This window comes from Archocentrus centrarchus, chromosome 22, assembly GCF_007364275.1.
Source record: "Archocentrus centrarchus isolate MPI-CPG fArcCen1 chromosome 22, fArcCen1, whole genome shotgun sequence".
Classification (NCBI taxonomy): Eukaryota; Metazoa; Chordata; class Actinopteri; order Cichliformes; family Cichlidae; genus Archocentrus; species Archocentrus centrarchus.
Window position 1 is genome coordinate 26444389 of NC_044367.1, and position 14999 is coordinate 26459387.

The 14999-nt window shown below is 40.7% G+C and overlaps 1 protein-coding gene across 1 annotated transcript in view; it reads left to right on the forward strand.

Annotated features, from left to right (window-relative positions):
* sntg2 (syntrophin, gamma 2) overlaps positions 1 to 14999 on the forward strand; it is a 115526-nt gene that overhangs the window by 43581 nt on the left and 56946 nt on the right. The window contains exon 9 of the mRNA XM_030718462.1: positions 13990 to 14114. Coding sequence (XP_030574322.1) covers positions 13990 to 14114 — 125 coding nt within the window. The remainder of the gene's footprint in view (positions 1 to 13989; positions 14115 to 14999) is intronic.

The window sequence follows — 14999 nt, forward strand, 5'->3', positions numbered from 1 at the left end:
GACTCTGGAGAACTTGACTGCATACTGAGGAGGTAATTCAGCCATTTGATTCAGGTGCGTTGGATCAGGGACACATCTAAAAGCTGCAGGACACTGGCTCTCGAGGCCTGGAGTTGAAGAGCCCTGTGCCAGATTAACTTCCTGTCTCCTGGAATCTCCTCCACCCTCTTGTTCCATCCTGGTGGAGTTGGACTACATGTGCAACCTCTGGGTCCAGGTATGATCCATGCTTCCAATGACCCTAGCCAAGTGAAAAACCAGTCAGAAAAGATGAAAATGTCAAATGTCTCTAGTGCACCTGTTCATTTCATGAGCACCAAAGCTGCTGAAAGTGATTTACAACCTCTGCTACTTAACTGACCAGCTCAATAACTTACCAGCTCTGTATTAATTGACTTGATGCTGTACTGTGATTAAAATTGTTTACATTTTTTGAGCAGTGTCTTTTGCTTTCAGGGATACAGACTTTGTTGTAATTCTTTCTGAAGATCTTTGACTCATTTTCAGTCTAGTCCTTGTACCTGACTGTTTTCAGAGGAATGTGTTTGATCTGATTTTTTTTTTTTTTGTGTGTATTTGTTTTGTTTCTTAAGCCACTTAATCCTGACCTATGACTCATTCAAGCTTAAAAAGGCATCTGTCTCAAAGGATGAACCAGTGTTGTCTACACAAGACAACATAGCAAATAACCCATTTTTATCTTTAGACACTTTGTTACTAGCAGCCTGTCACCAAAATACATAATTTATTCCCATTTCTTTTGGTGAATCTGAAATGTGCCAAAGATAACAGTTTGAACATAAAATGTTATTTTGGCACCATGTGGTGATTCCCAATCAGCTATTAGCCAAAAGCTAAAGCATTTTTGTCCAGTGTGTTCTTAAAAAATGTAATTACTGGACAAGTGGAGGACAAAATAAGTGGCATGGCTAAAAATCTCATCAGATGAAAAGTATCTGAAAGTCATGTTCTTAAGAAAAGGAAAAAAATCCAGCAAAGACTGCACACAGGAACTATTAACTGAAAGGCCAGATGCATCTTAAGAAGCCTGTAAGGGAAATGGAGAAAAAAGGCTGAGGTATGCCAAATTACACAAGAACGTGACTGAAAATCAGTGGCAACAAGTTCTTATGGTGTGATGAATCCAAATGTGACATTTTTAATATTCCAGAGAACGTCAGAAGGGGGGGTGCAAAGATAAGGTAAAAAAAAGATAAGACATTTTATGAAAGTTTGGCCTAATAAAAGTTTGACCTTATTTGACTTTGAGGTCAGAGATCCAAAGTAGCATATTCATAATCCCTGTATATCATTGTTTTTATTACAAACAGTGGCAATGAGAAACAGTTTCAAAAATAGCTCTATATAGCATTATCACTTTAACCTTCAGATCTATCTGTTGACCTTGAAGAAGAGGTCAGAGGTCAAATGTGACATTTTAAATCTTTATACACTATATGCTGACTACACATAACGAGCTTGTAAGAATCATAGTTTCTAAGTTGTAATGTTTTTTGGTCAACTTTCACTAATGAATTAAGTTGATCTTGAAGACTTTGGTGGATGTAAGCCAGATTTTAATGGCTTGTCTCTGGAGCTTGAAAAAGGCGACTGGACTTCTTTTTGTTTCTTGAAGACGTTTCACCTCTCATCCGAAAGGTGAAACGTCTTCAAGAAACAAAAAGAAGTCCAGTCGCCTTTTTCAAGCTCCAGAGACTACTATGACCTGGATGACTGAGAATCTACACATTTTAATGGCTTGTTAACATGACCCCCCCCCCCCCAAAAAAAAAAAAAAAAAAAATCTAATTAAGCTGAACATCTAAGTGTCCTTTTGATTTTACTGAGCTCGGTCTTCAGTAGCCTTTCCAATAGTTATTCTGTGTTCATGACTTTCTCAAATATCAGTATCCATGATGGAGTGGCTGGCTGTGGCCTCAGGTTCTGTTTTCCAGCTCCACAGAAGAGGCAGGTGCTTTGTCAGTGTAATCCATTCTGACAGCTTGATAGTTTTCCATTTCCTGCCACCTCATCTACTCTCTGCAGAGCTCCACTTGAGAGTTAAGTAACATGTTGTTCGGGGTTGACATAATTGGAGCAAAGGATGATAATTTCTTTAGAAATGTTGCTATTACTGGTGGCGAGCTGACAGGGGTCTGCGTGTGACATGTTATAGTTCAGCAATGATGTGCCTCAATGTGCAAAGGTGGTCATTTTTTCCTTTGCTGTTCACTCTTGATTACAGTCCACCCGGAGGCTATTTTAATGCGCTCTCTTCAGCCATTTCAAACTCAGAGGAAGGCAGGTGACTTTTTCTTCTCCTGTGCGTACAATGATGGGGGGGGGGGACTACATCAGATTATTTGGGGGAATTTGTGCTGACAGATAATCTTTGGCTTCAAGAATGATTCGCTGTTTGATGTTCACTCAGCTTCACTCATTTGATCAACAAGCTTGTAATGCATTAGATAATGTGTAATCCATCTGTTCTTCATTAAGTATAGTGTGATTTGCATTTAAATGTGGCATACTTTCAACTATCAAAGCTTTTGTCAACATATTTTGCTGCAGGACTGTTTAGAATGATTGATTTTTGGTGCAGTGCATCAATCAGGAGTTTTATTAAAATTTGAAATACTGAAAGATTTTGATGCATTTTAATTATGTCACAATCTGGTGTTTTTTTGTCTTTGTTTTTTCACTGCAAAGCCAATAACATGGATGTCAGTAATGGAAAAACAAAGACAGGAGACTAGGCCAGAACTTTAAGCAGCTGTTTGCATAAAGTTTGTATTCCTAAAATATTACTTGCTTTAGACCCCATTTCAGGCAGCCCAAAAAGAACTGTTGAAAAGATGGCTTCCTGGTAGACCTAATATGTATATTCTAATCAATAATAAGTAAGGTTACTGTTATACAGAAAAGACCTTACCTTATTTATCAAAATTAATCATTACTTAATCATTAATCAATCATTACATGATTGAAAGTCATCAGTCGGTGTTTGAAACAGTCGATGAAGGTAGATCGACTTTGAGTTCAAATCTGAGTGCTCAAAAACTGCACCGACCAGGGAACCAAATGACTTCTTTGCTAATCTAACATCACATAACGCTGTGGATCATGACACCCTTAACTTACAACTTGGTCAGATTTGAGCAGAAACAGAAATCGAGACAAAGAGAACACAAAGCATTGTGTACATTAATGTTGGCGTGCCACAGGGATCTCTACTTGAACCACTTTTAGTTCTGTAAATATATTCTACAATTGAAATGCAGTTCTCTGTGCCAACAGCAGAATTTTATCATTGGTGTGTGTTATGTCCTACACTTATGACATAACTATTTAGACACCATGGAACCTTCAGTGGAGCGTGACTTCCTTTTTATTAGCCATTTGCAGAAGAACACAGCAGATCAATGCGCACATACGCCACACTTGGTGCTGTTCTACTTAAACACAAAATAGTGCCACTGAACCATGTATTTCTAATGCTAAATACATAACAGTTCCTCCCATCCAGCTTTGATGAACCACAATTAACATCAAGCACCAAAATATATTCTAGGAAATGCTGTAACCCAATAAATTTGCTCCAGAGAGTGTAACAGAAACATAATAACTACTCTGAGATCTACAACATAGTGGCAGATTGTTCACTCTAAACATTTTAACTGTTTCCTTATAAAATGAACTGGAAATCTATAAATTCAGTCTCTGAGGTGCTCTGCGATTTCTCTCAGGGTAACGTCTGCCAGAATGGCCAGAGTCCATAGTACTCTGTGTGGAAGGTTCGGCTGTTTGGGCATCAGTGGTTTCACCTAAACCCTGAACCTCAGGAGGTGTTGCGAAGATAAACTCTTCTGAATCCTGAGATGTGGATGTGCTCTCAGGTTGCCTTGGAACCATGTGGGTTTCTGCATCTACAATCTGATCAACATGTCGCCGCCAGATTAAGTTGTCTCCAACATTAATGTTGTATGTCAGAGGTCCAGTCTGTGACAGAATCATGCCAGACTGCCATTTCTGATTTGGGCCTCTATAGTCTCTGGCAAGAACTTTTTGTCCAATGTCAAATGATCTGGTTCGGTTCTTTGTTGTTTCCACCAAAGAAGATTGTTTGCCCTGGACATTCTTGCGGATGTCTGGTTTTAACAGATCCAAACGTGATCTCAGATTTCGTCCCATGAAAAGCATTGCAGGTGTGTGTCCAGTAGTTGCATGAGTGGTGTTTCTGTAAGCCAATAAGAAGCTGTCGATTTTGTGTTGCATTGGCTTTCCCTCCAATCGGCTGGCTTTCATTGACCGCTTGAAGGACTGAATGAACCGTTCAGCTTGTCCATTTGTTGCTGGATGATGGGGAGCTGAAGTCATATGTCGTACACCGTTGTTCTTGAGGAAACTCTGAAACTCCTCTCCAGTAAACTGACGGCCATTGTCACTTACAAGCTGTTGTGGCAAACCTGTGCGTGCAAAGAGTGATCGAAGGATGCTGACTGTGCTGGCAGCTGTTGCTTGCTTCACAGGAAAAATTTCTGGCCACTTTGAGTGAGCATCAACCACAATCAGGAACATTTGGTCCATAAATGGTCCAGCATAGTCTATATGAATGCGTTGCCATGGAGTGGATGGCCACTCCCATGTGTGTACAGGTGCTGGTTGAGGCTGGCGCAGTGTCTGCTGGCAACCAGTGCAGGATTTAGCCACGTTCTCTATTTCACAGTCTATGCCTGGCCACCAAACATAGCTCCTAGCAAGACTCTTCATCTTAACAACACCCAGATGTCCATCGTGTAGTGAGTCTAGTACCCTTGTACGTAGTTTGGGTGGAAGGATGACACGGGTTCCCCACAAGACACATCCTTGGCAAACAGATAGCTGGTCTTTGCGGGTAGAATACACAGATAATTGAGTGTCACTGGAGGATGGCCAGCCATTCACAGTAAAATCATACACTTTGGATAAGATTGTGTCTCGGCTTGTTTCTCTTTTCACCTGAGCACTGGTGACAGGTAGAGGTTCCATCTGTGCCACGTGAAACACAGTTGCTGGGTCAGTGGTTTCTTCAGTGGTTTGCCTTTGTGGAAGGCGTGACAGTCCATCTGCATTCCCATGCAGTTTTGTCCCTTTAAATTCAATGGTGTAAGTGTGTGCACCAAGGAATAAGGCCCACCGCTGCAACCGTGCTGCAGCCATGGTTGGAATGCTTTTCTGAGGGTTAAAAATGGACACCAGCGGTCGGTGGTCTGTAATCAGGGTGAAGTGTCTTCCATATAGATACTGATTAAACTTCTTCACTCCCCACACTAGACTGAGCGCTTCTCTGTCGATCTGTGCATAGTTTCGCTCTGCTGCATTTAGGGACCTTGAGGCAAAAGCAATTGGTCGTTCCAATCCATCAGGCATTTTATGAGATAGCACAGCACCGATGCCATATGGGGAGGCATCACAGGCAAGGCGAAGGGGTAGGTTTGGGTCAAAATGCGTCAGCACCTCCTCTGACGTAATGAGCTGCTTGGCACCATTAAATGCCTCTTCACATTCTTTTGTCCATTTCCATTTGACATTTTGTTGCAGCAGCAAGTGCAGGGGGTGCAGAACTGTCGACAGGTTCGGTAGAAACTTGTGATAATAATTAATTAAGCCCAAGAATGAGCGTAGTTGGCTCACATTTTTAGGTTCCGGTGCCTTCAAGACTGCGTCAACCTTGTCTTTGGTTTTGTGGAGTCCATGCCTGTCGATCTTATGGCCACAATATTCAATGGCATCCTGGAAGAACTCACATTTGTTTTTGTTTGCTCTCAGTCCATATTTTTCTAACCTGGCCAGGACTGCTGCTAGGTTAGCCAAATGAGTCTCCTCATCGACACCTGTGACGATTATGTCATCCAGAAAACATTGCGTTCCTGGAATGCCCTGCAGAACCTGATCCATAGCGCGTTGCCATACTGCTGGGGCACTGGCGATACCAAAGACCAGTCTGTTGTACTGATATAGGCCTTTATGAGTGTTTATCACTAGATATTTCTTGGATGTCTCTTCTACTTCCATCTGAAGATAAGCTTGAGCAAGGTCGATTTTTGAAAAGTGTTTGCCACCTGCCACTGCTGTGAATATGTCTTCTATTCGTGGGAGTGGGTACTGATCGATGCGGAGGACTGGGTTCACTGAAACCTTAAAATCACCACAGATTCGCACACTATCACTTGCCTTCTTGCTCACTGATACTATTGGTGTGGCCCAGTCTGACCATTCCACCTTGGTGAGTATTCCTTGCTCTTCCAGGTGTTGGAGCTCTGCTTCGACTTTGGGCCGTACGGCATATGGTACAGGACGTGCTTTGTGAAATCTGGGTTTTGCATTGTCCTCCAGTATGATCTGTGCTTTAATATTTTTCAGAGTGCCAATACCTTCCTTGAACACCTGAGCATGCTTCTCGAGTGTCTGTTTCAGTCTTTCATCCACAGGATGTGCACTCAGACCATGTGCTAGTCTCATGGACTTTATTCCTTTCCAGTTGAGGTGGATGTGTTTCAACCAGTCACGCCCAAATAATGGCACACCTCCATTTTTCAGAACATAAAGTTCCAGGTTGCACTTATCCTTCTCATATTCCACTTTCACTTTCAGTTTTCCCAAGGGAGTTATTCTTTCACCTGTGTATGTTTTTAACTTCACTGAGGTGTGTTTTAGTTTCAGATTGGGAAATTTATCTCTGTAATCTTCATATGAGATTAGTGAGAGGGCTGACCCAGTATCCAGCTCCATCTTTAACTTAACTCCTTGTATTTTTGGTGTGAGCCATATTGCATCATTATCTTTCCCCTGTATTGTGTTCAGCTCAAGACATGCCAAATCCTCTTGAGAATCATTTGAGTCTGTTTCATTTAAGTCATGCAGCTTCCTTTCTCTTTTCCACATTTTGTTTTTCTTTTTATCATACTGCTTTGATTTGCACATTTTCTGTATATGCCCCTTTTTGTTACATTGCAGGCATTCTTTATCCTTAAACCAGCAATTTGCAGCGTCATGTGACTTCTTTCCGCATCTGTAGCAGGTCTGTGACTTATCATTACGCTGCATGCGCATTTTATTTACAGAACGCGGTTCTGTGTATTTTCCCTGTAGCTCTCCTGCATCTTTTGCTGCTGTCTCCATAGATATGGCGATCTCTAATGCACGGTTCAACGTGAGATTATCTTTTGTGAGGAGTCGTTTCTGTATGCTTTCGTTGTGCAGCCCGCAGACGAAACGGTCTCTCAGTGCATCTGAAAGCCCCTCCCCAAACTGACAGTGCTCCGACAGCCGCCGGAGATCTGCGATGTACTCTGATGTGGACTCCGTTTTTAGCTGATGTCGTTTATGGAATCGAAATCGCTCGGCTATGACCAGTGGTTTCGGTTGGAAATGTTTTTGAAGCACCTCCGTGATCTCCTTGAAACTTTTGGCTGCTGGTTTGGCCGGTGTGATGAGGCTGCGCAACAAGTTATACGTTTTTGCTCCCATCACACTCAGTAACACAGCAACTTTCCTCTCATTCTCTACTTTATTAGCCACACAGTATTGTTCCACTCGCTCTACATATGTTGTCCAATCCTCTGTGCAGTTATCAAATATGTCCATTTGTCCAACACCGCCCGACATTTTCTGTGTCTTTATCAGTGTCCTTCACTTAAGAAGAGATGTTACTCACGCTGTCTATGCAGTTCGCTAGCAGGGGTATTAGCATCCACACGAAGGGTTAGCTTTTTCTCTTTTTTTTTTTTGTCTTGTTCGTCACTTCCACAAGGATTTCCCCCTCTCTGTCGTCTCATGCACATCAGGGATCCGTTTTAATCTCGTCGCCAATTTGTTATGTCCTACACTTATGACATAACTATTTAGACACCATGGAACCTTCAGTGGAGCGTGACTTCCTTTTTATTAGCCATTTGCAGAAGAACACAGCAGATCAATGCGCACATACGCCACACTTGGTGCTGTTCTACTTAAACACAAAATAGTGCCACTGAACCATGTATTTCTAATGCTAAATACATAACAGTGTGTAACAGCATCTGCATTTAAAAATAAATATCGCGTGCGTCTTGAATTTGATATACCCTATACAGTGTATTTAGCTTAATCCAATTGAGACACTGGAATCCATATTCATGTTTTTACTTGACAGGTATGCAGTGTTGGCGCGTACCTTCTAATTCCCCCACATGTCAACAAAAATCAGTCCGGCATCGGTGTTCAGTTGTCAGATTCCTTACAGGGCTTTATATGGACAGAGGCCGACCAACATTTAATCTTCTTCCCTCAGTTTAGGGTTGTGTGGCTCTTTCAACTTTGATGGTAAACTGTTAACAGTAAATGTGCTTCCCTCCTTTGGATTAAACTCCAGGGGCTTTATTAAAATGTAAAAAATTAAAATCTTACCCTTTCCCTCACTGCTAGTGTTCATCATCATTTTGGTGAGATCCTCATTTTGGGTTGGAATTTTTTTTTTTTTTTAGGTTGAGCTGTTTCAGACTAGTGATTTAATGAGCTGGGTTGCACATATTTGATAAAGATTTTATACATTTTTAAACTGGTTTCAAGGAAACATCTACAGTGCTCTTTAATTAATTTCTTTTTTTTTTAACATGGTAGGTATTAAATTAATGTTTATACACTGAACAGTCTTTTTTTTTAATATATTATAAATATTTTGTCAGCAATGTCTAGAGTTTACAGAGAATCATCTAAAAGAGAAAATATCCAGTGAACAGGAAGAAAATGCCTTGTTGATGTCAGAGAGCGAAGTGAAAGGCAACAGTAACTTAAATAACTAGTTACAATCAAGATACGCAGACAAGCATCTCTGAGTGCGCACGGCACATCCAACTTTGAAGCAGATGGGCTACAGCAGCAGAAGACCACACTGAGCACCTCTTCTGCCAGCTTAGAACAGGAAACAGACGACAATTCCCACGATCCCACCATAACTGGTGAAAATGTATCCTGGTCTGACGAGTCTCGATTTCTGCTGCAGCTTTCAGATGGTAGGGTTCAAATTTGGTGTTAACGGTGTAATCAGCATGAAAGCATGGAGCCATCCTGCCTTGTACGACTAGTCCAGGTATAGGTATGTCTTTCATATCGGTCATATACTGGTAAGCTAACAGTAGCTGTGTCATTAGGGTTTAATCCCGGGATCCGGGATTCCCGGGAAATGCGATCAGAACCATTTCCCGTTTCCCGGGAAACGTTAGACGGGAAACCGGGAAAAAAGTCGCGCGCGTCGATTTGACTTTCAGAAAGAAGAGAAAGCTTCAGAATGTTAAATTTAAGGAAATATTGAGAGAAGGGTTTGTTTAATGCGAAAAGCATTACTCTTCATTTCAGGCACGTTCAGCCTCCGTTTAAGGCTTCAGCCTTCATCTCAAGCGTTTTAATAGAGGTATTAAACAGTTGTGCTTTTTTCCTCTTTAATTTGTTGAAATCGTAGGCAATGTGTTTACCCTAAGGTATTTTGTATTATATAATTTTATATTATTATATATTGTTATATTGCATTATATAGCCTATAAAATATGCCTGCCCTGAACAATAAAGAAATATCTGTTTAACTTCGAGTGTTTCTTTTCCTCGTTTGCAGCCGCTTACTAACAATCATGAATTAGGATACGGGCCTAATGGGTGAAGAAATTATCATGAAATAGATTGCTTTAACATATTTCGCTTTTAAAATGGAGTTGAGTAAAATTTATATTTTTTAGGCTATAAGGATTGGCCAGTTTTTCAAAAGACGATTCACAGCGAACCTACTTTAACCCTCAGACACGGTGTTATAAATTTGCTGTTGCCAGAATGGCAATGACCAAGTCGTGGTGCATTACTCAAGGCCCTGTGTTATGTCATATTATAGTGTAGTACGGTAGTTAACTTTTCAATGACTATTACAGCGTTCCACTGGTGGAGATATAGTGCAACAGATGTCGCCACGACAGCGTGGCTGAGCCTTTATCAATGCTGTGGAGATGAACCGTATTGTTTTGCACCAGCAGTTGTAAAATATCTTGGTATAATTCCATGTACAATGGAGGAATATTCTAATTATATTTGTTAAGGGAGTGTTGAGGAACGATACAACACCGCATAGCTCGAGCACTCCAATGTCGAGATGTAGGTTTTATTGCGTTAATCAAGCCGACGTTGCCCCCTACTGGGCATAACAGGACATAGCTGGAAAGCTACCTCTACAATATCAGAATAGGTTAAGGCCGACACAGGCTACAGAAGGCCTAATTAAAATAAAAAAATAAATAAACTTTTTCCCGGGATTCCCGGGAAATGGCTCGTCATTTCCCGGGATTTGATTCATGTCATTTTCGGGAAAAATATTAAACCCTATGTGTCATTTTGTGGAGAAGTTGCATACATGATCATTTTTCTTGAACCTTTTGTCCAAAAACTGAGAAACAGCTTTTCAACACATTTCCCACCATTCCTGTTCTAAGCAGATTATAGCATAATGAAACACTGACCATTATAGTAATGTTGAATTGCTCTGAAGATCATTATAAAGTAATTTGAAGTCTCATTTAATGTCACCACCAACATATATCCATAGCACGCAATTTCCAAAAAACACATTTTATACTTCATATTAACGCATTTTATTATTGTTATATGCCAGGCATTTTTTAAATGGCAATTTTAGCTTTATTTGCCTAATGTTGGCTCTAAATATCAAAATGCATGTGTATATTTGCCAGAGGCTTGTATCTTGCACTCACTGCTTAAAAAAAAAATCCATTAAAGAGAGCTGAGAGAGACGCTGCCAAAAATGACTGTGACCCATCAATTTAAACAGCAAGTGTATTTTCCCTAAAATTACTCCCTAACACCTCAATTTGAAGTTTTTTTTGAGAACCAATTTCATTTTGTCATTAATCAGTGTCAACAGGACATTTTTCTCTTGGCCTGTTTTTATCTAATATGCGACTGTTTTCTACAGATCCACTTGTTTTTGAGTGTGTGTGAAGGATGCTGCATATTTGCACTGACACAGGTGTAGTCAGTATTTGTGCGAGGACCCTGGGAACACTGAGGTGCTAAATAAAAACATACTGAATCTATTCCAGCTCATTTTCAGACACCAAAGAATGGCTATTACCTCATTTGCTTGAACTTTCTATGTAGCCTGATTCATAGTGTGTGTGTTGTCCTGTCAGCTCGGTTCTTAAATGAAATGCAGCTTTAACTCTTCAGTTAAATTATTTTGTTTACTTTTATCAGACTGTGCTTAGTTTTGTTCCTTTGTCATTTGCAGTCATGCTCTGGTGCTGACCAATACAATGGGACAAAGCTCCTTTTCTAGGAATAGCATTTGGTCTAGCTACAAATAAATTCTGTGTGCACCCACAATTTAACCCAACTATAAGGCATGCTCTGTTAGAGTTTACCTTAACCCTGTGCTCTTTCTGAATCAAGGTTGGAGAGTGCACAAAGTTTGTTGGTTTCCTCATATCTAAGCAGAATGATCCTCTTTCAGGATACTTTTTCTGTCATTTCATCTCCAGACATGTTCACCGATGAGACCAAACATTGAGTCCTTGCAAAGGAAACAAATATGTTAAGGTTTACCTCATGGGAAATGTCAAGGTTTGGGATATCTGGAAGATGTAAAGATCTAAGTTGATAACAAAGTCTGAGAATCTTTAAAATGGTGAGACTTGTGAAGGGCTCCCAGCCAGCCATGACAGGAACCTGCAGGCACGTTTAATATGCAGCACCTCCAAATCACAATATGAAGGACTTCCAGAATCTGCTGCTCGTGTGTTTCTGCCACATATTGAAGGATGTTGGAGTTTCTGATATGTGCTGATGTCTAGCATATTGCTGAGGGGTTGATATTTTGGCTTATTTGTGTGTTGTCACTGTAAAAAGTAAACTTACACAAATGGCTATTAACTATTTATTTGCTTGACTGTCCTGTGCAAAAAGAAAAGCAGGACATATGAGACATTTACTCATTGATCCACTGATTTTTGACCAACTGTTGGTTTCAAAGTTCCTTTTGAAGCTGGAACCACCAAAATAAATCTTAGAGATGCCATCAATCATACCATAGGACAAAAGCACTACAATTAATGAATTCCCAATAAATAAATGCATAAATGGATGGATGTGTGCACAATTTTCTATAGCTTATTCAGAGGAATAATAACAGCTGGGACAAAGCTGTTTCTATAACACGTTCTGCATGTAGGGATTACAAATGTCCGTCCTGAGCAAGGAAGCTGAAATTCCCCAGGTTACCGTACCATGACACCAAAGAAAAAGGGAAAACGGACTCAAACGCTCTATTAAAAAAGCGTTATAACGGACTTTTCAGTGTGACAGGTGGACAGTTGCCACAATCAACACAAACGGTGACTGTTTTAGCACGCTGCTTCACAATTTGTGTTGAAACTCAATCTTGAATACTTATAAAATTGCACACGTTCCACAGTTTGACCCTTAATGTTGTGGCATTCCAGGTATGCTGGGATTTTTCCAGAAATCCACAATCATGTCTTTGGTTTTTCGATATATTGAGGACTACGTGAGACTCTTTACACCACCTGACAGAGTGCTCAACAACAGGTTCATGTCTGATTTCCTTACCGTGTAAAAGGCTAATGACTGTGTCATCTGCATACTGTAAAATGGTTTGACTTTCAAACACATGCCCACAGATATTTGTGTATAGAACAGGGATCCTTAACTCCAGGCCTCGAGGGCCGGTGTCCTGCAGGTTTTAGATGTGTTTCTGCTTCAACACACCTGAGTCAAATATAGAAGTCATAGTCATATAGAAGGACTCTGGAGAACTTGACTGCATACTGAGAAGGTAATTCAGCCATTTGATTCAGGTGTGTTGGATCAGGGACACATTTAAAACCTGCAGGACACCGGCCCTCGAGGCCTGGACTTGAGGATCCCTGATATAGAATAACCAATAAGGAGGACAGGGCACTCCCTTGTGGTGAACCAGATTGGTCAGATAGAATCCCTGTTTACTCTTCATTAGTCTAAAATCCAGACAGCAAGATTAGTACTTAACTCAAACTGGCCTAAAAACCCGCAGATTAAAACATGGTTGAACTGTGTTAAATGCTGAAGAGAAATCGATAAATGAGAGTAAGAGTTTGGCGCGACACTCCTCTCCTACCCAGTGTTTAAGGAGCAAGAGCAAGTTAAAAATTCTGAGTGTGGCGTCTTCCACTCCACTGTGGGGCCTATACTGGAACTGCAGAGGATCCAACACATGCCCAGTGTTGAGTTAAATGGGTTAAGAATTCAAAACTGGTCCATTTAGTTTCAGGACTAAAAGTAACAGTTTATGATGCATACTGAAGTCAGAACATGGTTTCATTAGTGGAGTGAGGGAAATATTTGCTTCATTAACAAATTATGGACATTTTTAGGTCCTGCTGAGGGACTCTTTAAAATCAGTTTATTCAAACTAAACCCACTCTTATTCTGTGCATGTCATTTACACGTACAGTCAATAAACAAGCTATTGATCCAGAACCATTTTCATAGTGTTCACGGCAACAGAAGGTATTTTCCCTCATTCTGGAGAACATTTGTATTTCTTCTTGTCTTCCTGGTGTTCAAATAAATGTTGTACTGGCTTAATCTTACTCCACTTAAATTGAATAATTGGGGGGGGGGGGGGAACTGTTGCTATTTGTAATGTATTTTAGAAACCAGCTAGTCTATAAATTCACCCTGTGAGCTCAGCTGCGACATGCCTGCACTAAGCAGACAGTGAGAGCTTCAGACAGTCTCACAGATAGTATTAAGTTAGGAATTTGCAGGCCCATTATTTTGATGCAGAGCTGATTATCCTGGTTAAGAAGGGAATTCTTTGTGCATGTAAATGCTCCTTGTTTTTGTCCATCAGTAATCAAAAGGATTTGGAAACAGGAACAGAAAGCTCACGCATCGTTCATGTATTCCACGCAGGCTCCATCACCCCCCTCGCCCTCAGCTAATGAACCAAAGTATGAGAAGCGCTGGCTGGATGCTGTCTCCCTGCCCTTGTTGATGGCCAGAGTCTCCAGATACAAAGCCGGCAAAGATAAATTAAGGTAAGGGTAATCCAGCATGATATAATTCACCTCCAAGGTGCACAGTTCACTGAGCGCAGTTGTTGGCTTAGCAAGCGCTTTCCATTTAAGCGGGAAGATGTTAATGCCAATATCTATGCACAGGCATAAACGGCTTAAAAGGTCACTGCAGCTGCGAGGCTGTGGCTCAGGAGGTGTGACTGAGAGAACACTGGTCGAACTTGTAACCGCTTTTGATTATTATACCTGTCCTTTTTTCTATTGATTTTCTTGTGTACTGTAATTTCACAACAGTTTTCTCGAAGCTTTTTCAATCAGGATTTTCAGTCATTATACTGCAAAATAAACATACGAGGCCTGTTGTTCAGGCCATGTTTCACATTTGGCAGTCACAACCTATAGATCCCAAATGGCAAGCTTGTATAAATCGCTGAAATGCATTGATTTTTTTTTTTGCTCTGCGTGTACCAACCATTTTTTCAGTTTGATTGTTTTTGTATTTCTGTTTATTTTCTATCATTTCAAACTCTGATGTGTTTTGAGTTTTTATTTTTGAGCTTTGCAGTTAGTGTCCATCTGCTCCCATGTGTATGTGTAGGACATTAATACAGTGGGAGAAAAAGATTACCTTCACAATAATTAGAAAGTGGTGTCATATTTAATTCTAAGGTAACTTTATCAGTGTAAATACTGTGAGTCTCTCTTTTTGGGAGTATCCCTTATGGATGCAGTTTGTTTATATGGGAATCCATTCATCCATTTTCTCACTCTAAGCAGAGATGCCAAGACCTCCCTCTCACCCCCTCTCCTCCAACTCTTCTCGTGGGACGCTGAGGTGTTTCCATGCCAGCCGTGTGATATGTCTCCAGCATGTCCTGGGTCTGCCCCAGGGCCTCCTCACGGCAG